The sequence below is a fragment of the Bufo bufo genome, chromosome 2, assembly GCF_905171765.1.
Source record: "Bufo bufo chromosome 2, aBufBuf1.1, whole genome shotgun sequence".
Lineage (NCBI taxonomy): Eukaryota > Metazoa > Chordata > Amphibia > Anura > Bufonidae > Bufo > Bufo bufo.
Window position 1 is genome coordinate 1,337,654 of NC_053390.1, and position 20,722 is coordinate 1,358,375.

A 20,722-nucleotide genomic window follows, 5' to 3' on the forward strand; every position below is an offset into this window, starting at 1 on the left:
TCCCCTTACTAAAGACTGCTGTATGCTTTTCTCTTGTTTTAGCTAGGACTGTTTGTGGCCTGCAAAACAATGCGCACGTCCATATACTGTATGAGACCTACCTGTCGTACTGACACACAGTAACTGCTTTCTAACAGAAAAGGATTAGCTATGCATGTTGCTGCAATGCACAGACATGTACAGCAAGATACAGGCTCTCTGCAGGATGGGATATAGCGGATGTGGCAAAACTAACCTCGCCACTGGGTTTTGGAGGGGCCTGTTTGCAGCCTCTTGCCTCAGGATTATGGCCCATACTAACTTTGAAGGAGAAGACAGACCGGCCGCACAGCTTAAATCTGTGGAACTGTTTTGGGCAGGAAACCCATGGTTGCAGCCGGCCAAATGTGACTTCCATGGAATTCGGGAACCCCTGCTCGGATCTGGGTGATTTTGGGATATGTTGTTCACCCAGATCAGAGCTATCCATGGATGTATAAATTATGGGGATATGTGGGGTTTTGAGGTGTTTTCAGTGTTTTGGGAAAAATGTGTGTTTTCTGCCTGTGAGTGATTAAGTTAGCCCATTATGTTTGGTAATTGTATCACAGGCAGAGCCCAATGTGTTTTGGTAATTGTATTTTGTTAATTGCGTCACAGACCATGCCATTGTGTTAGTTAATTGCGTCAAAGACAATGCCATTGTGTTTGTTAATTGCGTCACAGACAATGCCAGTGTGTTTGTTGAATAGGGTTAGTTTTGTGTTTAAACTGTACAGGATTGGCTGCTATGTCATGTCCTCAGTTCCCAACCAGGTCCACGGGGGTTGTAACCTTGTTGGAACTTGTGTATATAAGTCAATGCTGTGTGTTCAATAAAGAGTTCCTGTTTTACATTCACCATAGAGCCTCGTCTCATGTGTGTGGGGATTGCTATACTTGTATACTCCCCTGGCTTTTACTCCTAGCTCTTGTAAGAGCTGTTCCTGGTTCCTGTGGTGGTATCGATGTCGAGTGGAGTGCTTGGAGTCCTCGGGAGGCACTGGGAGCATTTATCAACGGAGATACGCAGTCGGGGTGCCAGGAGATCCTTTACAGCGGATTTAATACGCTTTGTAACGAATTAATTCAGAACAAAGCAAATTTCTTGGAGAAACTTGGCAAAGCATTCGAATCGAGTTTTTAAAAAATTTGCTCATCTCTAATAGTGATATTAAGAGGTCCTGTGCCCCCCATATAGTGATATCACAACACGTTCTGTGCCCCGTATATAGTGATATTATAACACGTCCTATGCCCCCATACAGTGATAATATAGCAGGTCCCCTACCCCATATATAGAGATACCACAAGAGGTCCTGTGCCCCCATATAATGATATTATAGGAGGTCCTGGGTCCCCCATATAATGATATTATAGGAGGTCCTGTGTCCCCCATATAATGATATTATAGGAGGTCCTGTGCCCCAATACAGTGATATTACAGCAGGTCCTGTGCCCTCTATGTAGTGATATTACATGAGGTCCTGTGCCCCCCTATATAGAGATATTACAATAGGTCCTGTGCCCCAATATAGTTATATTACCGTAAGTCCTGTTCCCCCTTATAGTGATATTACAGTATGTCCTGTGCCCCCCACTTAGTAATTTTCAAGAGGTCCTGTGCCCCCCTTATAGTGATATTACAAGAGGTCCTGTTACCCTCCACATACTAATATTATACGAGGTCCTGTGCCCCTATATACTGATATTATAAGGTCCTGTGCCCCCTATATACTGATATTATAAGAGGTCATGTGCCCCTTTATAGTGATATTACAACAGGTCCTGTGCCCGTATATAGTGATATTACAGAATGTCCTGTGCCCCCCACTTAGTAATTTTCAAGAGGTCCTGTGCCCCCCTTATAGTGATATTACAGGAGGTCCTGTTACCCTCCACATACTAATATTATACGAGGACCTGTGCCCCTATATACTGATATTATAAGGTCCTGTGCCCCCTATATACTGATATTATAAGAGGTCATGTGCCCCCTTTATAGTGATATTACAAGAGGTCCTGTGCCCCCCATATAGTGATATTACAGGACATCCTGTGCCCCCCCATATAGTGATATTACAGGACGTCCTGTGCCCCTTATATAGTGATATTACAGGACGTCCTGTGCCCCTTATATAGTGATATTATAGGACGTCCTGTGCCCCTTATATAGTGATATTATAGGACGTCCTGTGCCCCCTATATAGTGATATTACAGGACGTCCTGTGCCCCCTATATAGTGATATTATAGGACGTCCTGTGCCCCCTATATAGTGATATTACAGGACGTCCTGTGCCCCCCATATAGTGATATTACAGGACATCCTGAGCCCCCCATATAGTGATATTACAGGACATCCTGAGCCCCCCATATAGTGATATTACAGGACATCCTGAGCCCCCCCATATAGTGATATTACAGGACGTCCTGACCCCCCCCCCCCCCCCATATAGTGATATTATAGGACGTCCTGTGCCCCCTTTATAGAGATATGTGGCACACAGGGCCCTCTCATTTTGCATTGTGTCCAGGAGCCGGTTATGACCTCTCTTGTATCTATACGTATGGCCTTATTCTGTGACATGAGGCAGCCAGCTGAACTGTGATTGCAGCTCTGGATGTAGTGGTCAGTGGGTCCTGAGCTTGTACTACATACACATGTGGCTGCAGAGCTCTGGAGAGGAGTGCAAGCTCTGCGGCACAGAGAGCAGTTTGGAGAGCCGGGCCGGTGGCTCATGTTCCCGGCTGCACTGATGAGAGGTCCGGTCAGGGTTCCTCAGGACAGATGCCAGCCATAGGATGGACCCCCGCAGAGGGGCACTGAATCACATTTTCACACCTTGTTAAAAACAAAAAGCGCCTTCATCAGGAGTTTGTTTTTCTGCTTTTAAAATCAGGAAATGAGTTTTATGGGATTTCCAGGTTCTGGCCTCGACCCGCAACAAACTGATATAAATATATGAGGCTTAAGAGAAAAAATCCAAAACCAGTAGAGATAGAGGAAGAGAGCGTGGCCTCAGCGCAGCCATGGTGCCCTCCACTCTGCCCGTCCTGGCTCTGCTCCTGCTGCTGCCATCTGCACAGACTCGCTGCTACTTCCAAGCCAAAGGTGAGTACCTGCAGCCCAGAGTGTACACCAGACATACAGGGGCCGGACCTAGAGGTGTATCATGCCTTATACTCCAGTCACGTACAGAGCTGCAGCCGCATCATGCCTTATACTCCAGTCACCTACAGAGCTGCAGCCGCATCATGCCTTATACTCCAGTCACGTACAGAGCTGCAGCCGCATCATGCCTTATACTCCAGTCACGTACAGAGCTGCCGCCACATCATGCCTTATACTCCAGTCACGTACAGAGCTGCAGCCGCATCATGCCTTATACTCCAGTCACGTACAGAGCTGCCGCCACATCATGCCTTATACTCCAGTCACGTACAGAGCTGCCGCCACATCATGCCTTATACTCCAGTCACGTACAGAGCTGCCGCCACATCATGCCTTATACTCCAGTCGCACCCAGGGCTGCAGCCACATGCCTTATACTCCAGTCGCACCCAGGGCTGCAGCCACATCATGCCTTTTACTCCAGTCGCACCCAGGGCTGCAGCCACATCATGCTTTTTACTCCAGTCACACCCGAGGCTCCAGCCACATCATCTTATACTCCAGTCGCACCCAGGGCTGCAGCCACATCATTATGCCTTATACTCCAGTCGCACCCAAGGCTGCAGCCACATCATGCCTTATACTCCAGTTACGTACAGAGCTGCAGTCACATCATGCCTTTTACTCTAGTTACCTACAGAGCTGCAGCCACATCATGTCTTATACTCCAGTTACATTCAGAGCTGCAGCCACATCATGCCTTATACTCCAGTTACACCCAGAACTGCCTTATACTCCAATTACACCCAGAGCTGCAGCCACACTATGTCTTATACTCCAGTTACACCCTGAGCTGCAGCTGCATCATGCCGAATACTCCAGTTTTTCAATTTTTAGGCAAAAAATTAGCAAATCTTGAGTTTTTAATTTTTTCTCATAACGCAAATCAATGCACATTAATTTGTTAAAAATATTTTAATAGTTCAGACATTTTTGAATGAGGCGATACCTAACAGTTTTATTTTGTTTATATATTTGTATATGTAAAATTGGTAAACGGGGTGATTTAAATGTTACATTTTTTTACTTTTACAGTGACAAGGTTTAAGCCCCATAGGGGGCTAGAACTTGGTTTCCCTTGTCTTATTTACCCTAATCACCATTTTCACACTGCTGTATAATACAGCCGGCACCTGCCGCTTATGGAGGGGGCTGCAGCCTGCTCCGTAACCTACAGGAATACCTGATTTATAGCCATTTATGACATATTAATTCATAACGAATCAAATTTCTTGTCAAAGTTTGGCAAATCGAATATTTCAACATGTCGCTCATTACTAGTCCATACCATGGAGGAAAGAGAGGGGTGCCAGGAACAGAACCAGGGACATGTCCAGACCATGCAGGGTAGAGAGGGGTGCCCAGGACAGAACCAGGGTCATGTCCAGACCACACAGGGAAGAGAGGGGTGCCAGGAACAGAACCAGGGACATGTCCAGACCATGCAGGGTAGAGAGGGGTGCCCAGGACAGAACCAGGGTCATGTCCAGACCACACAGGGAAGAGAGGGGTGCCAGGAACAGAACCAGGGACATGTCCAGACTACGCGGGGAAGAGAGAGGTGCCAGGAACAGCACTAGGGACATGTCCAGACTACGCGGGGAAGAGACAGGTGCCAGGAACAGCACTAGGGACATGTCCAGACCATGCAGAGAAGAGAGGGGTGCCAGGAACAGAACCAGGGACATGTCCAGACCATGCAAGGAAGAGAGGGGTGCCCAGGACAGAACCAGGGTCATGTCCAGACCACACAGGGAAGAGAGGGGTGCCCAGGACAGAACCAGGGGCATGTCCAGACTACGCGGGGAAGAGAGAGGTGCCAGGAACAGCACTAGGGACATGTCCAGACTACGCGGGGAAGAGACAGGTGCCAGGAACAGCACTAGGGACATGTCCAGACCATGCAGGGAAGAGAGGGGTGCCAAGGACAGAACCAGGGACATGTCCAGACCACACAGGGAAGAGGGGTGCCCAGGACAGAACCAGGGGCATGTCTAGACTACGCGGGGAAGAGAGGGTGCCAGGAACAGCACTAGGGACATGTTCAGACCACGCAGGAAAGAGAGAGGTGCCAGGAACAGTCTAGGGACATGTCCAGGTCATGCAGGGAGGAGAGGGTGCCAGGAACAGCACTAGGGACATGTCCAGACCATGCAGGGAAGAGAGGGGTCCCAGGAACAGCACTAGGGACATGTCCAGACCATGCAGGGAAGAGAGGGTGCCAGGAACAGCACTAGGGACATGTCCAGGTCATGCAGGGAGGAGGGGGTGCCAGGAACAGCACCAAGAACATGTCCAGACCATGCAGGGAAAAGAGGGGTCCCAGGAACAGCACTAAGGACATGTCCAGACAATGCAGGGAAAAGAGGGGTGCCAGGAATAGCACTTGGGACATGTCTACACCATGCAGGGAGGAGAGGGGTGCCAGGAACAGCACTAGGGACATGTCCAGGTCATGCAGGGAGGAGGGGGTGCCAGGAAAAGCACAATAAACATGTCCAGACCATGCAGGGAAGAGAGGGTGCCAGGAAAAGCACAATGGACATGTCAAGACCATGCAGGGAGGAGAGGGGTGCCAGGAATAGCACTAGGGACATGTCCAGGTCATGCAGGGAGGAGAGGGGTGCCAGGAACAGAACCAGGGACATGTCCAGACCACACAGGGAAGAGAGGGTGCCAGGAAAAGCACAATGGACATGTCCAGACCATGCAGGGAGGAGAGGGTGCCAGGAACAGAACCAGGGACATGTCCAGACCATGCAGGGAAGAGAGGGTGCCAGGAACAGCACTAGGGACATGTCCAGGTCATGCAGGGAGGAAGAGAGGGTGCCAGGACCAGCACTAGGGACATGTCCAGGTCATGCAGGGAGGAGGGGGTGCCAGGAAAAGCACAATAAACATGTCCAGACCATGCAGGGAAGAGAGGGTGCCAGGAAAAGCACAATGGACATGTCAAGACCATGCAGGGAGGAGAGGGGTGCCAGGAATAGCACTAGGGACATGTCCAGGTCATGCAGGGAGGAGAGGGGTGCCAGGAACAGAACCAGGGACATGTCCAGACCACACAGGGAAGAGAGGGTGCCAGGAAAAGCACAATGGACATGTCCAGACCATGCAGGGAGGAGAGGGTGCCAGGAACAGAACCAGGGACATGTCCAGACCATGCAGGGAAGAGAGGGTGCCAGGAATAGCACTAGGGACATGTCCAGGTCATGCAGGGAGGAGAGGGGTGCCAGGAAAAGCACAATGGACATGTCCAGACCACACAGGGAAGAGAGGGTGCCAGGAAAAGCACAATGGACATGTCCAGACCATGCAGGGAGGAGAGGGTGCCAGGAACAGAACCAGGGACATGTCCAGACCATGCAGGGAAGAGAGGGTGCCAGGAATAGCACTAGGGACATGTCCAGGTCATGCAGGGAAGAGAGGGTGCCAGGACCAGCACTAGGGACATGTCCAGGTCATGCAGGGAAGAGAGGGGTGCCAAGACCAGCACTAGGGACATGTCCAGGTCATGCAGGGAAGAGAGGGTGCCAGGAACAGCACAATGAACATGTCCAGCTATCTAAACTGGTGTAAAGGAAACCTGGGTTAGTTGCACATAGCAACCAGATTCCACCTTTCATTTTTCAGAGCTCCTTTGGAAAATAAAAGGTGGAATCTGATTGGTTCCTAGGGACAACTAAATTAGTCTTCCTTTACACAATTTTTGATAAATCTCCCCCATTAAAAGGTGCATTCAGATGCGACTGTGACTAAATGGTATATGCAGTCATCTTTGCAACTGCTGCAGAAACAATCCCATTCAGAAGGATGAAACAGATTTGAGAAAATTTGCACAACAAAGTGGCTGCAGATGAACTTGACCCAAGATTTCTTCCGCACGGTCAATTTATGCAAGCCAAAATCAGGGACATTGGAAAGGTCGGTCCCTCTTTTAATTTTTAGGACCCTTCCCACTACCATTGGGATTATCCTGAGCGTGTGGTGGAGAAGCAGAGCAGCCCTCAGTTACCTCTTATATGTAACCATCCCATCATACATGTTCTCCTCGCACATGCTTCATGCCTTTGTGTTACAGCTCTGTGTCGCTATTCTGGGAAGAGTTTCAAGCTGGGGGAATCATGGCTGGGGCCAGACTGCCAGCTCTGCACCTGCCTGCACCCTGTGGGAGTAGGGTGTTGTGAGATGTGAGTATCCAGCTTCTTATAGATCTTATACTGTAGAATATAATAGGAAAACCGCTGCCTTAGAGGCTGCACTACTTCTGTGAGGCAGTGTGGTCAAGGAGACATCGTCCACATCAATGACCACAAATAACCGATGTGAGTCAACACAAGGGCGCAAATGTAATAATCCTGTAGATGGTGTAAGCTTAGCCCGGCCTGTAGACCTGCCCCAGATATACTAATCCTATAGATGGTGTGAACTTAGCCCGGCCTCTAGACCTGCCCCAGATATACTAATCCTATAGATGGTGTAAGCTTAGCCCGGCCTCTAGACCTGCCCCAGATATACTAATCCTGTGTAGATGGTGTAAGCTTAGCCCGGCCTCTAGACCTGCCCCAGATATACTAATCCTGTGTAGATGGTGTAAGCTTAGCCCGGTCTCTAGACCTGCTCCAGATTTACTAATCCTGTGTAGATGGTGTAAGCTTAGCCCAGCCTCTAGACCTGCCCCAGATATACTAATCCTGTGTAGATGGTGTAAGCTTAGCCCGGTCTCTAGACCTGCTCCAGATTTACTAATCCTGTGTAGATGGTGTAAGCTTAGCCCAGCCTCTAGACCTGCCCCAGATATACTAATCCTGTGTAGATGGTGTAAGCTTAGCCCGGTCTCTAGACCTGCTCCAGATTTACTAATCCTGTGTAGATGGTGTAAGCTTAGCCCAGCCTCTAGACCTGCCCCAGATATACTAATCCTGTGTAGATGGTGTAAGCTTAGCCCGGTCTCTAGACCTGCTCCAGATTTACTAATCCTGTGTAGATGGTGTAAGCTTAGCCCAGCCTCTAGACCTGCCCCAGATATACTAATCCTGTGTAGATGGTGTAAGCTTAGCCCGGTCTCTAGACCTGCTCCAGATTTACTAATCCTGTGTAGATGGTGTAAGCTTAGCCCGGCCTCTAGACCTGCCCCAGATATACTAATCCTATAGATGGTGTAAGCTTAGCCCGGTCTCTAGACCTGCTCCAGATTTACTAATCCTGTGTAGATGGTGTAAGCTTAGCCCAGCCTCTAGACCTGCCCCAGATTTACTAATCCTATAGATGATGTAAGCTTAGCCCGGCCTGTAGACCTGCCCCAGATTTACTAATCCTATAGATGGTGTAAGCTTAGTCCGGCCTCTAGACCTGCCCCAGATATACTAATCCTGTAGATGGTGTAAGCTTAGCCCGGCCTCTAGACCTGCTCTAGATTTACTAATCCTATAGATGGTGTAAGCTTAGCCCGGCCTCTAGACCTGCTCCAGATTTACTAATCCTGTGTAGATGGTGTAAGCTTAGCTCGGCCTCTAAACCTGCCCCAGATATACTAATCCTATATAAAGGTGTAAGCTTAGCCTGGCCTCTAGACCTGCTCCAGATTTACTAATCCTGCAGATCAGGGATGCCCAACCTGCGGCCCTCCAGATGTTGCAAGACTACAACTCCCAGCATGCCTGGACAGCTTACAGCTATCAGTCTACAGCAGGGCATTGTGGGAGTTGTAGTTTTACAACAGCTGGAGGGCCTCAGGTTGGGCATCACTGCTGTAGATGGTGTAAGCTTAGCTCGGCCTCTAGACCTGCTCCAGATGCACTAATCCTATAGAAGGTGTAAGCTTAGCCAGGCCTCTAGAGCGACTCCAGATTTAATAATCCTATAGATGGTGTAAACTTAGCTCGGCCTCTAGACCCGCTCCAGATTTACTAATCCTGTAGCTAGTGTAAATTTAGCCCGGACTCTAGACCTGCCCCAGATTTACTAATCCTATAGCTGGTGTAAGCTTAGCCCGGCTTCTAGACCTGCTCCAGATTTACTAATCCTATAGAAGGTATAAACTTAGCCCAGCCTCTAGACCTGCTCCAGATATACTAATACTATAGATGGTGTAAGTTTAGCTTGGCCTCTAGACCTGCTCCAGATTTACTAATCCTATAGCTCGTGTAAGTTTAACTTGGCCTATAGACCGGAGCCAGATTTACTAATCCTATAGATGGTGTAAGTTTAGCTTGGCCTCTAGACCTGCTCCAGATATACTAATACTATAGATGGTGTAAGTTTAGCCTGGCCTCTAGACCTGCTCCAGATTTACTAATCCTATAGATGGTGTAAGTTTAGCCCAGCTTCTAGACCTGCTCCAGATTTACTAATCCTATAAATGGTGTAAGCTTAGCCCAGCTTCTAGACCTGCTCCAGATTTACTAATCCTACAGATGGTGTAAGCTTAGCCCAGCTTCTAGACCTGCTCCAGATTTACTAATCCTACAGATGGTGTAAGCATAGCCCGGCCTCTAGACCTGCTCCAGATTTAGTAATCCTATAGATGGTGTAAGCTTAGCCCGGCTTCTAGACCTGCTCCAGATTTACTAATCCCATAGCTGGTGTAAGCTTAGCACGGCCTCTAGACCTGCTCTAGATTTACTAATAATATAGAAGACGTAAGCTTAGCCCAGCCTCTAGACCTGCTCCAGATTTACTAATTCAATAGAAGGTGTAAGATTAGCCCGGCCTCTAGACCGGCACCAAGATTTACTAATCCTATAGACTGAGTAAGCTTAGCCAGGCTTCTAGACCTGCCCCAGATATAATAATCCTATAGAAGGTGTAAGCTTAGCCAGGCTTCTAGACCTGCCCCAGATTGACTAATCCTATAGAAGGGGTAAGTTTATCCCAGCCTCTAGACCTGCTCCAGATATACTAATCCTATAGACGGTGTAAGCTTAGGCCGGCCTCTAGACCTGCCCCAGATTTACTAATCCTATATAAGGTGTAAGCTTAGCCAGGCCTCTAGACCTGCTCCAGATTTACTAATCCTGTAGATAAATCACAGATGCCCAACCTGCGGCCCTCCAGATGTTGCAAGACTACAACTCCCAGCATGCCTGGACAGCTTACAGCTATTAGTCTACAGCAGGGCATTGTAGTTTTACAACAGCTGGAGGGCATCAGGTTGGGCATCACTGCTGTAGATGGTGTAAGCTTAGCCCGGCCTCTAGACCTGCCCCAGATTTACTAATCCTATAGTTGGTGTAAATTTAGCCTGGCCTCTAGACCTGCTCCAGATTTACTAATTCTATAGTTGGTGTAAACTTTGCCTGGTCTCTAGACCTGCTTTAGATTAACTAATCCTATAGAATGTGTAAGTTTAGCCAGGCCTCTAGACCTGCTCTAGATTTACTAATTCTATAGATGGTGTAAGTTTTGCTTGGCCTATAGATCGGAGCCAGAATACTAATCCTATAAAAGGTGTAAGCTTAGCAAGGCCTCTAGACCTGCCCCAGATTTACAAATCCTATAGAAGGTGTAAGCTTAGCCCAGCCTCTAGACCGGCTCCAGATTTAATAATCCTATAGCTGGTGTAAGCTTAGCACGGCATCAGATTTACTACTCCTACTTAGCCCGTCCCAGATTTACTAATCCTATAGAAGGTGTAAGCTTAGCCCGGCTTCTAGACCTGCTCCAGATTTACTAATCCTATAGAAGGAGTAAGTTTAGCCCGGCCTCTAGACCTACCCCAGATTTAATAATCCTATAGCTGGTGTAGGCTTAGCCCCGCCTCTAGACCTGCTCCAGATTTACTAATCCTATAGCTGGTGTAAGCTTAGCAAGGCCTCTAGACCTGCCCCAGATTTACAAATCCTATAGAAGGTGTAAGTTTAGCCAGGCCTCTAAACCAGCTCCAGATTTACTAATCCTATAGATGGTGTAAACTTAGCCAGGCCTCTAGACCTGCTCCAGATTTACTCATCCTATAGAAGATGAAAGTTTAGCCCGGCCTCTAGACCGGCTCCAGATTTAAAAATCCTATAGATGGTGTAAGCTTAGCCTGGCCTCTAGACCTGCCCCAGATATACTAATCCTATAGAAGGTGTAAGCTTAGCCCGGCTTCTAGACCAGCTCCAGTTTTACTAATCCTATATATGTTGTAAGCTTAGCCCGGCTTCTAGACCAGCTCCAGATCTACTAATCCTATAGCTGGTGTGAGCTTAGCCCAGCCTCTAGACCTGCTCCAGATCTACTAATCCTATAGCTGGTGTGAGTTTAGCCCAGCCTCTAGACCTGCTCCAGATTTACTAATCCTATATCTGGTGTAAGCTTAGCCCGGCCTCTAGACCTGCTCCAGATTTAATAATCCTATAGAAGGTGTAAGCTTAGCCAGGCCTCTAGAGCTGCCCCAGATTTACTAACCCTTTAGAAGGTGTAAGCTTAGCCTGGCTTATAGACCTGCTCCAGATGTACTAATCCGATAGAAGGTGTAAGCTTAGCCAGGCCTCTAGACCTGCCCTAGAATTACTAATCCTATAGACGGTGTAAGCTTAGCCCGGCCTCTAGACCTGCTCCAGATGTACTAATCCGATAGAAGGTGTAAGCTTAGCCAGGCCTCTGGACCAGATTTACTAATCATATAGATGGTGTAAGCTTAGCACAGCTTCTAGACATGCTCCAGATTTACTAATCCTACAGATGGTGTAAGTTTAGCCCGGCCTCTACAGCTGCCCCAGATTTACTAATCCTATAAATGGTGTAAGCATAGCCCGGCCTCTAGACCTGCTCCAGATTTACTAATCCTATAGCTGTGTAAGCTTAGCCCGGTATCTAGACCCACTCCAGATTTACTAATCCTATAGCTGGTGTAAGCTTAGCCCGGCTTCTAGACCTGCTCCAGATTTATTAATCCTTTAGCGGGTGTAAGTTTAGCCCGGCTTCTAGACATGCTCCAGATTTACTAATCCTATAGCTGGTGTAAGCTTAGCCCAGCTTCTAGACCTGCTTCAGATTTACTAATCCTATGGAAGGTATAAGCTTAGCCAGGCCTCTAGACCTGCCCCAGATTTACTAATCCCATAGCTAGTGTAAGCTTAGGCCGGTCTCTAGACCTGCTCCAGATTTACTAATCCTATAGCTGGTGTAAGCTTAGCTCGGCTTCTAGACCTGCCCCAGATTTACTAATCCCATAGCTGGTGTAAGCTTAACACAGCCTCTCGACCTGCTCCAGATCTACTAATCCTATTGAAGGTGTAAGCCTAGCCCAGCCTCTAGACCTGCTCCAGATTTACTAATCCTATAGATGGTGTAAGCTTAGCCTGGCCTTTAGACCGGCGCCAGATTTACTAATCCTATAGAAGGTGTAATCTTAGCCCGGCTTCTAGACCTGCTCCAGATTTACTAATCCTATAGGTGTAAGCTTAGCCTGGCTTCTAGACCTGCTCCAGATTTACTAATCCTATAAAAGGTGTGAGTTTAGCCCAGCCTCTAGACCTGCTCCAGATTTATTAATCCTATAGCTGGTGTAAGCTTAGCCCAGCTTCTAGACCCGCTTCAGATTTACTAATCCTATGGAAGGTATAAGCTTAGCCAGGCCTCTAGACCTGCCCCAGATTTACTAATCCCATAGCTGGTGTAAGCTTAACACGACCTCTAGACCTGCTCCAGATTTACTAATCCTATAGACGGTGTAAGCTTAGGCCGGCCTGTAGACCTGCCCCAGATATACTAATCCTATAGAAGGTGTAAGCTTAGCCAGGCACCTAGACCTGCTATAGATGTACTAATCCTATAGAAGGTGTAAGCTTAGCTTGGCCTCTAGACCTGCTCACGATTTACTAATCCTATAGCTGGTGTAAACTAAGCAAGGCCTCTAGACCGGACCCAGATTTACAAAGCTTATAGAAGGTGTAAGCTTAGCCAGGCCTTTAAGCCTGATCCAGATTTACTAATCCTATAGACTGTGAAAGCTTAGGCCGGTCTCTAGACCTGCTCCAGATTTACTAATCCTATAGCTGGTGTAAGCTTAGCTCGGCATCTAGACCTGCCCCAGATTTACTAATCCTATAGCTGGTGTAAGCTTAACACAGCCTCTAGACCTGCTCCAGATCTACTAATCCTATAGATGGTGTAAGCTTAGCCTGGCCTTCAGACCGGCGCCAGATTTACTAATCCTATAGAAGGTGTAAGCTTAGCCCGGCTTCTAGACCTGCTCCAGATTTACTAATCCTATAGGTGTAAGCTTAGCCTGGCTTCTAGACCTGCTCCAGATTTACTAATCCTATAAAAGGTGTGAGTTTAGCCCAGCCTCTAGACCTGCTCCAGATATACTAATCCTATAGATGGTGTGAGCTTAGCCCAGCCCTAGATCTGCCCCAGATTTACTAATCCTATAGACGGTGTAAGCTTAGCCCAGCCTGTAGACCTGCTCCAGATTTACTAATCCTATAGAAGGTGTAAGATTAGCCCAGCCTCTAGACCTGCTCCAGATTTACTAATTCTGTAGCTGGTGCAAGCTTAGCCCGGCCTCTAGACCTGCTCCAGATTTACTAATCCTATAGAAGGTGTAAGCTTAGCCCGGCTTCTAGACCTGCTCCAGATTTACTAATCCTATAGAAGGTGTGAGTTCAGCCCAGCCTCTAGACCTGCTCCAGATTTACTAATCCTATAGATGGTGTGAGTTTAGCCCAGCCCTAGATCTGCTCCAGATTTACTAATCCTATAGACGGTGTAAGCTTAGCCCGTCCTCTAGACCTGCTCCAGATTTACTAATCCTAAAGAAGGTGTAAGCTTAGCCCAGCCTGTAGACCTGCTCCAGAATTACTAATGCTATGGCAGGTGTAAGCTTAGCCCGGCCTCTAGGCCTGCTCCAGATTTACTAAGCCTATAGAAGGTGTAAGCTTAGCCTGGCCTGTAGAACTGCTCTAGATTTACTAATCATATAGTAGGTGTAAGCTTATCCGGGCTCTAGATTTACTAATCCTATAGCTGGTGTAAGTTTAACTCGGCCTCTAGACCTGCCCCAGATATACTAATCCTATAGTTGGTGTAAGCTTAGCCAGGCCTCTAGACCTGTTCCAGATTTACTAATCATATAGATGGTGTTAGCTTAGCCCGGGCTCTAGAACTGCCCCATAATTACTAATTCTCTACATGGTATAAGCTTAGCCCGGACTCTAGACCTGCTCCAGATTTACGAATCCTATAGAAGGTGTAAGCTTAGCCCGGCGTGTAGACCTGCTCTAGATTTACTAATCATATAGATGGAGTTAGTTTAGCCCAGCCTCTAGACCTGCTCCAGATTTACTAATCCTATAGAAGGTGTAAGCTTAGCCCGGCCTCTAGACATGTTCCAGATTTGCTAATCCTATAGAAGGTGTAAGCCTAGCCCGGCCTCTTGACCTGTTCCAGATTTACTAATCCTATAGAAGGTGTAAGCCTAGCCCGGCCTCTAGACCTGCCCCAGATTTACTAATCCTATAGAAGGTGTAAGCTTAGCCCGACCTCTAGACCTGCTCCAGATTTACTAATCCTATAAAAGGTGTAAGCTTAGCCCGGCCTCTAGACCTGCTCCAGATTTACTAATCCTATAAAAGGTGTAAGCTTAGCCCAGCCTCTTGACCTGTTCCAGATTTACTAATCATATAGATGGTGTTAGTTTAGCCCAGCCTCTAGACGTGTTCCAGATTTACTAATCCTATAAAAGGTGTAAGCTTAGCCCGGCCTCTAGACCTGCTCCAGATTTACTAATCCTATAAAAGGTGTAAGATTAGCCCGGCCTCTAGACCTGCCCCAGATTTACTAATCCTATAGAAGGTGTAAGTTTAGCCCGGCGTCTAGACCTGCTGCAGATATACTAATCCTATAGAAGGTGTAAGTTTAGCCCGGCGTCTAGACCTGCTGCAGATATACTAATCCTATAAAAGGTGTAAGCTTAGCCCGACCTCTTGACCTGTTCCAGATATACTAATCCTATAAAAGGTGTAAGCTTAGCCCGGCCTCTAGACCTGCCCCAGATTTACTAATCCTATAAATGGTGTAAGCTTAGCCCGGCCTCTAGACCTGCCCCAGATTTACTAATCCTATAAATGGTGTAAGCTTAGCTTGGCCTCTATATCTATCGGATCAGTAAATCTGGAGCAGGTAAAGTAAGAACACAGGGACTTCACAGCCTTAAGAGAGTTAGTGATCTGGGTTGTTATCCTGGGGTCTCTGCCCCCTAGGGGGGTACATCCAATATCTTGTCAGCGGTGTCCTGGTCAGTGACTAGACTAGGATAAATGGAGTACAAAAGTTCAGCATCTTGGTACACTGTAGCGGTGGTCCAGTCCTTAGAATGCAGAAGAACAGGAGTGACCGTAAAAAAAATGAAGAACACAAAGATCAACCGTACTTTAATGTCACATGTAATGGTTTCTTTGCAGAACGCAGCACCCTATTGACTTTCCATCATGGTGTGAAGCTCGTTATGACCCTCAGACATGTCAAATTTCCGTGGTACAGAAAGCCAATCCTAATCTGCCATGTGTGCACAGCGCTGACTATGAATGGGGGTCGGCAGGAACACCAGAACCATCCACCCAGAACGTCTATCCAACACACCTGGGCAGATAGGAGCCTTGCTTCCCCCTCATGACATGTTATGGACAAATCTAATGGACAACCTCCATCATTACTGACAGCATTTCCCTTCTGTCTCCAAAAACCACTTAATGTGTGTCTAGAGTGACCGCTGTGCATGTTTCTCCCATAGACAGAAAATGCAGACAGTGGTGGGCACATACATCCCAATACTGTGTATGACCACTGAGAGCACCCAACGCCCTGCGCTCCTCCAGGCAGGTATATTCTTATGCTGTGCTTCCAAATAAACTCTTCCCATTGTACATCAGAGTCCATTCCTGAGCGATTCATACATCTGCAGACACCATCTCCTCCATGTCCTGCCATCGACACCAGAAAACAGCCCACTGCAGAGCACCATCTTGAGGCGGCAGCTCCTCTGCTACAGGGAGACCAAAAACAGCCATGGGTAATACTGCTGGCTCCTCCTACTGGAGGGTGACAAAAAAGGACTGCTCCTCCCCCATAGCAGACTAACAGTCCATTATAACGAGTACATTAGAAATGTAGAAAAATTTGCTTTTCGCACCAACCACAAAACAAGATAAAATCGCAACCAGACACAACTCCTCCCAGTTAGATACAGATGGAGTGCGATGAGGAGACTGGGGACACATAGGAGGCCAGTAACGGGTTGGTGGGTAACACTCTAATAGGCAAGTCCCAGCTAAAGGTGTCCACATCAATGTTCTCGGCCCCTGTCCATGTGATGATTTCCGCTTGGTTCTCCGGAACAGTAGGGGCTTCCACAGGTTCGCGGGCTGTCACAAACTCAAAGTGAAGACGCCACTTGAGGGAAACTATAAAGAGTAGAAGAAGAGAGATCAGGAGTCATTCAGGAATCCAAATGGCATTCTAGGACGAATGTCCACTAACTAATTAAGTACCTTCTACTCCATGGTCAGAGGGAGCTGTACATATACCACACGTGATATTGTGTGCTTATACAAGAAAGAGGTTGGCTCCATATTATTCCAAAGCAAACTCCTAGACAAGCTACAGCTATGACGTGTGGTACCTAATCTCCAGCCCACTCCACAGGCCAGTGAGGTCTGCTACACCAACATATATCCTGTAGAACCATGTCCTCTCTAGACCGGCCAGTGAGGTCTATTTCCATCATAATACACCGCCATATATCCTCTAGAGCCAGGTCTTCTCCAGCCCACTCCACAGGCCAGTGAGGTCTGCTACACCAACATATATCATCTAGAACCATGTCCTCTCTAGACCGGCCTGTGCGGTCTATTTACATAATACTACACCGCCATATATCCTCTAGAGCCAGGTCTTCTCCAGCCCACTCCACAGGCCAGTGAGGTCTGCTACACCAACATATATCCTCTAGAACATGTCCTCTCTAGACCGGCCTGTGAGGTCTATTTCCATCATACTACACCGCCATATATCCTCTAGAGCCAGGTTTTCTCCAGCCCACTCCACAGGCCAGTGAGGTCTGCTACACCAACATACATCCTCTACAACCATGAATACATGAGCAGCCCCAAGACATAGATATACATGTCTGTTACCATGTCCCTCCACACGAATCCAGCCGTGGTCCAATACCCATATACTAGAACATCATAAACCCTCTAGAACCATGTCCTCTCCATACTGCCCAGTGTGGTCTACTGCCAGTATACTACACTACTATATATCTTCTAGAACCATGTCCTCTCCATACTGCCCAGTGTGGTCTACTACTCATATACTACACTACTATATATCCTCTAGAACCATGTCCTCTCCATACTGCCCAGTGTGGTCTACTACCCATATACTACACTACTATATATCCTCTATAACCATGTCCTCTCTATACCGCCCAGTGTGGTCTACTACATTACTATATATTCTCTAAAACCATGTCCTCTCCATACTGCCCAGTGTGGTCTACTACACATATACTACAACACCATAAACTCTCTAGAACCATGTCCTCTCCATACCGCCCAGTGTGGTCTACTACCCATATACTACACTACTATACATCCTCTAGAACCATGTCCTCTCCATACCGCCCAGTGTGGTCTACTACCCATATACTACACTACTATATATCCTCTAGAACCATGTCCTCTCCATACTGCCCAGTGTGGTCTACTACCCATATACTACACTACTATATATCCTCTAGAACCATGTCCTCTCCATACCGCCCAGTGTGGTCTACTACCCATATACTACACTACTATATATCCTCTAGAACCATGTCCCCTCCATTCCGCCCAGTGTGGTCTACTACCCATATACTACACTACTATATATCCTCTAGAACCATGTCCCCTCCATACCGCCCAGTGTGGTCTACTACCCATATACTACACTACTATATATCCTCTAGAACCATGTCCTCTCCGTACCACACAGTGTGGTCTACTACATATATACTACAACACCATAAACCCTCTAGAACCAAGTCCTCTCCATACTACCCAGTGTGGTCTACTACCTATATACTACAACACCATAAACTCTCTAGAACCATGTCCTCTCCATACCGCCCAGTGTGGTCTACTACCCATATACTACAATACTATATTGACTCTAGAACCATGTCCTCTCCATACCGCCCAGTGTGGTCTACTACCCATATACTACACTACTATATATCCTCTAGAACCATGTCCCCTCCATACTGCCCAGTGTGGTCTACTACCCATATACTACACTACTATATATCCTCTAGAACCATGTCCTCTCCGTACCACACAGTGTGGTCTACTACATATATACTACAACACCATAAACCCTCTAGAACCAAGTCCTCTCCATACTACCCAGTGTGGTCTACTACCTATATACTACAACACCATAAACTCTCTAGAACCATGTCCTCTCCATACCGCCCAGTGTGGTCTACTACCCATATACTACAATACTATATTGACTCTAGAACCATGTCCTCTCCATACCGCCCAGTGTGGTCTACTACCCATATACTGCACTACTATATATCCTCTAGAACCATGTCCCCTCCATACCGCCCAGTGTGGTCTACTACCCATATACTACACTACTATATATCCTCTAGAACCATGTCCTCTCCATAACGCCCAGTGTGGTCTACTGCCCATATACTACACTACTATATATCCTCTAGAACCATGTCCTCTCCATAACACCCAGTGTGGTCTACTACCCATATACTACACTACTATATATCCTCTAGAACCATGTCCCCTCCAAACCGCCCAGTGTGGTCTACTAACCATATACTACACTACTATATATCCTCTAGAACCATGTCCTCTCCATACCACACAGTATGGTCTACTACACATATACTACAACACCATAAACCCTCTAGAACCAAGTCCTCTCCATACTGCCCAGTGTGGTCTACTACCTATATACTACAACACCATAAACTCTCTAGTACCATGTCCTCTCCATACCGCCCAGTGTGGTCTACTACCCATATACTACACTACTATATATCATCTAGAACCATGTCCTCTCCATAACGCCCAGTGTGGTCTACTACCAATATACTACACTACTATATATCCTCTAGAACCATGTCCTCTTCATACCGCCCAGTGTGGTCTACTACCCATATACTACAACACCATAAACCCTCTAGATTAGAACCATGTCCTCTCCATACTGCCCAGTGTGGTCTACTACCCATATACTACACTACTATATATCCTCTAGAGCCATGTCCTCTTCATACCGCCCAGTGTGGTCTACTACCCATATACTACAACACCATAAACCCTCTAGAACCATGTCCTCTCCATACTGCCCAGTGTGATCTACTACCCATATACTACAACACCATAAACCCTCTAGATTAGAACCATGTCCTCTCCATACTACCCAGTGTGGTCTACTACCCATATACTACAACACCATAAACCCTCTAGAACCATGTCCTCTCCATACTGCCCAGTGTGATCTACTACCCATATACTACAATACTATATATGCTCTAGAACCATATCCTCTCCATACCGCCCAGTGTGGTCTACTACCCATATACTACACTACTATATATCCTCCACACCTATCCAGAAACTATCCATAACCTTGGCGCATCCGGTACCAGCGCAAGGTGCAGCTGGACGTGCAACATGATTTAAACTGCACCAGCAATCTTGCAGGTGCAGTTTAAGACCGTTTTCCATGCCATAAACTGGAGTGAAAAATAACCACGCCCCCTCTTTCCTCCAGAGATTCAGCTGTGACCAAATTTTGCCAAAAAGCGGCGCACTTCCCATAATAAATGAATCTCAAGATGCCTGGAACAGAATCCACCAGCATGTTTATGCAGGCAGCGTGTTATAGAGCAGGAGGAGCTCAGCAGATTATATATAAAGAGAACCTGTCACCATGTAATCTGCAGGCAGCGTGGTATAGAGCAGGAGGAGCTGAGCAGATTATATATAAAGAGGACCTGTCACCATGTAATCTGCAGGCAGTGTGTTATAGAGCAGGAGGAGCTGAGCAGATTATATATAAAGAGCACCTGTCACCGTGTAATCTGCAGGCAGCGTGTTATAGAGCAGGAGGAGCTGAGCAGATTATATATAAAGAGAACCTGTCACCATGTAATCTGCAGGCAGCGTGTTATAGAGCAGGAGGAGCTGAGCAGATTATATATAAAGAGAACCTGTCACCGTGTAATCTGCAGGCAGCGTGTTATAGAGCAGGAGGAGCTGAGCAGATTATATATAAAGAGAACCTGTCACCATGTAATCTGCAGGCAGTGTGTTATAGAGCAGGAGGAGCTGAGCAGATTATATATAAAGAGAACCTGTCACCATGTAATCTGCAGGCAGTGTGTTATAGAGCAGGAGGAGCTGAGCAGATTATATATAAAGAGAACCTGTCACCGTGTAATCTGCAGGCAGCGTGTTATAGAGCAGGAGGAGCTGAGCAGATTATATATAAAGAGAACCTGTCACCATGTAATCTGCAGGCAGCGTGG

General features: G+C 47.1%; 3 protein-coding genes across 6 annotated transcripts in view; 2 read left to right on the forward strand and 1 right to left on the reverse strand.

Annotated features, from left to right (window-relative positions):
• Positions 1 to 2,515: 2,515 nt before the first annotated feature.
• LOC120991937 (microseminoprotein, prostate associated) lies at positions 2,516 to 16,219 on the forward strand. The gene is made up of 3 exons (XM_040420668.1): positions 2,516 to 3,132; positions 7,274 to 7,382; positions 15,585 to 16,219. The coding sequence occupies exons 1-3, from the start codon at positions 3,051 to 3,053 to the stop codon at positions 15,772 to 15,774; spliced, it is 381 nt and encodes a 126-aa protein (XP_040276602.1). The 5' UTR covers positions 2,516 to 3,050; the 3' UTR covers positions 15,775 to 16,219.
• LOC120991936 (collagen alpha-3(IV) chain-like) lies at positions 4,594 to 6,702 on the forward strand. 3 transcript variants are annotated; one of them, XM_040420667.1, is made up of 8 exons: positions 4,594 to 4,651; positions 4,752 to 4,906; positions 5,309 to 5,441; positions 5,492 to 5,644; positions 5,745 to 5,996; positions 6,150 to 6,270; positions 6,320 to 6,401; positions 6,503 to 6,702. In XM_040420667.1, exons 1-7 carry the CDS (start codon positions 4,624 to 4,626, stop codon positions 6,381 to 6,383), a joined length of 906 nt encoding a protein of 301 aa, XP_040276601.1. In that variant the 5' UTR covers positions 4,594 to 4,623; the 3' UTR covers positions 6,384 to 6,401; positions 6,503 to 6,702. The 3 variants fall into 3 exon arrangements, 1 of the variants encoding a protein (XP_040276601.1); XR_005776862.1 differs by lacking the exons at positions 4,594 to 4,651; positions 4,752 to 4,906; positions 5,492 to 5,644 and having other exon boundaries at positions 5,225 to 5,441; positions 5,745 to 5,865; positions 5,915 to 5,996; positions 6,100 to 6,370; positions 6,471 to 6,702; XR_005776863.1 differs by lacking the exons at positions 4,594 to 4,651; positions 4,752 to 4,906; positions 5,492 to 5,644 and having other exon boundaries at positions 5,225 to 5,441; positions 5,745 to 5,865; positions 5,915 to 5,996; positions 6,150 to 6,370; positions 6,471 to 6,702.
• RGP1 (RGP1 homolog, RAB6A GEF complex partner 1) overlaps positions 15,789 to 20,722 on the reverse strand; it is a 94,974-nt gene continuing 90,040 nt past the window's right edge. Inside the window, exon 8 of one of the 2 annotated variants that reach the window (XM_040420666.1) lies at positions 15,789 to 16,583. In XM_040420666.1, coding sequence (XP_040276600.1) covers positions 16,360 to 16,583 — 224 coding nt within the window. In that variant the 3' untranslated portion in view covers positions 15,789 to 16,359. The remainder of the gene's footprint in view (positions 16,584 to 20,722) is intronic. The other variant, XM_040420665.1, reaches the window with a different exon arrangement.

What these genes read in the sequence shown, in the direction of transcription:
- LOC120991937 (XM_040420668.1), top strand. Translation starts at nt 3,051, where the DNA reads ATGGTGCCCTCCACTCTGCCCGTCCTGGCTCTGCTCCTGCTGCTGCCA. An exon ending in CTGCTACTTCCAAGCCAAAG is followed by an intron (nt 3,133 to 7,273) that starts GTGAGTACCTGC and finishes TTTGTGTTACAG; the next exon opens with CTCTGTGTCGCTATTCTGGG. An exon ending in GGAGTAGGGTGTTGTGAGAT is followed by an intron (nt 7,383 to 15,584) that starts GTGAGTATCCAG and finishes GTTTCTTTGCAG; the next exon opens with AACGCAGCACCCTATTGACT.
- LOC120991936 (XM_040420667.1), top strand. Translation starts at nt 4,624, where the DNA reads ATGTCCAGACCATGCAGGGTAGAGAGGG. An exon ending in ACCATGCAAGGAAGAGAGGG is followed by an intron (nt 4,907 to 5,308) that starts GTGCCCAGGACA and finishes CAGGGAGGAGAG; the next exon opens with GGTGCCAGGAACAGCACTAG. An exon ending in AGCACTAGGGACATGTCCAG is followed by an intron (nt 5,645 to 5,744) that starts GTCATGCAGGGA and finishes GGACATGTCAAG; the next exon opens with ACCATGCAGGGAGGAGAGGG.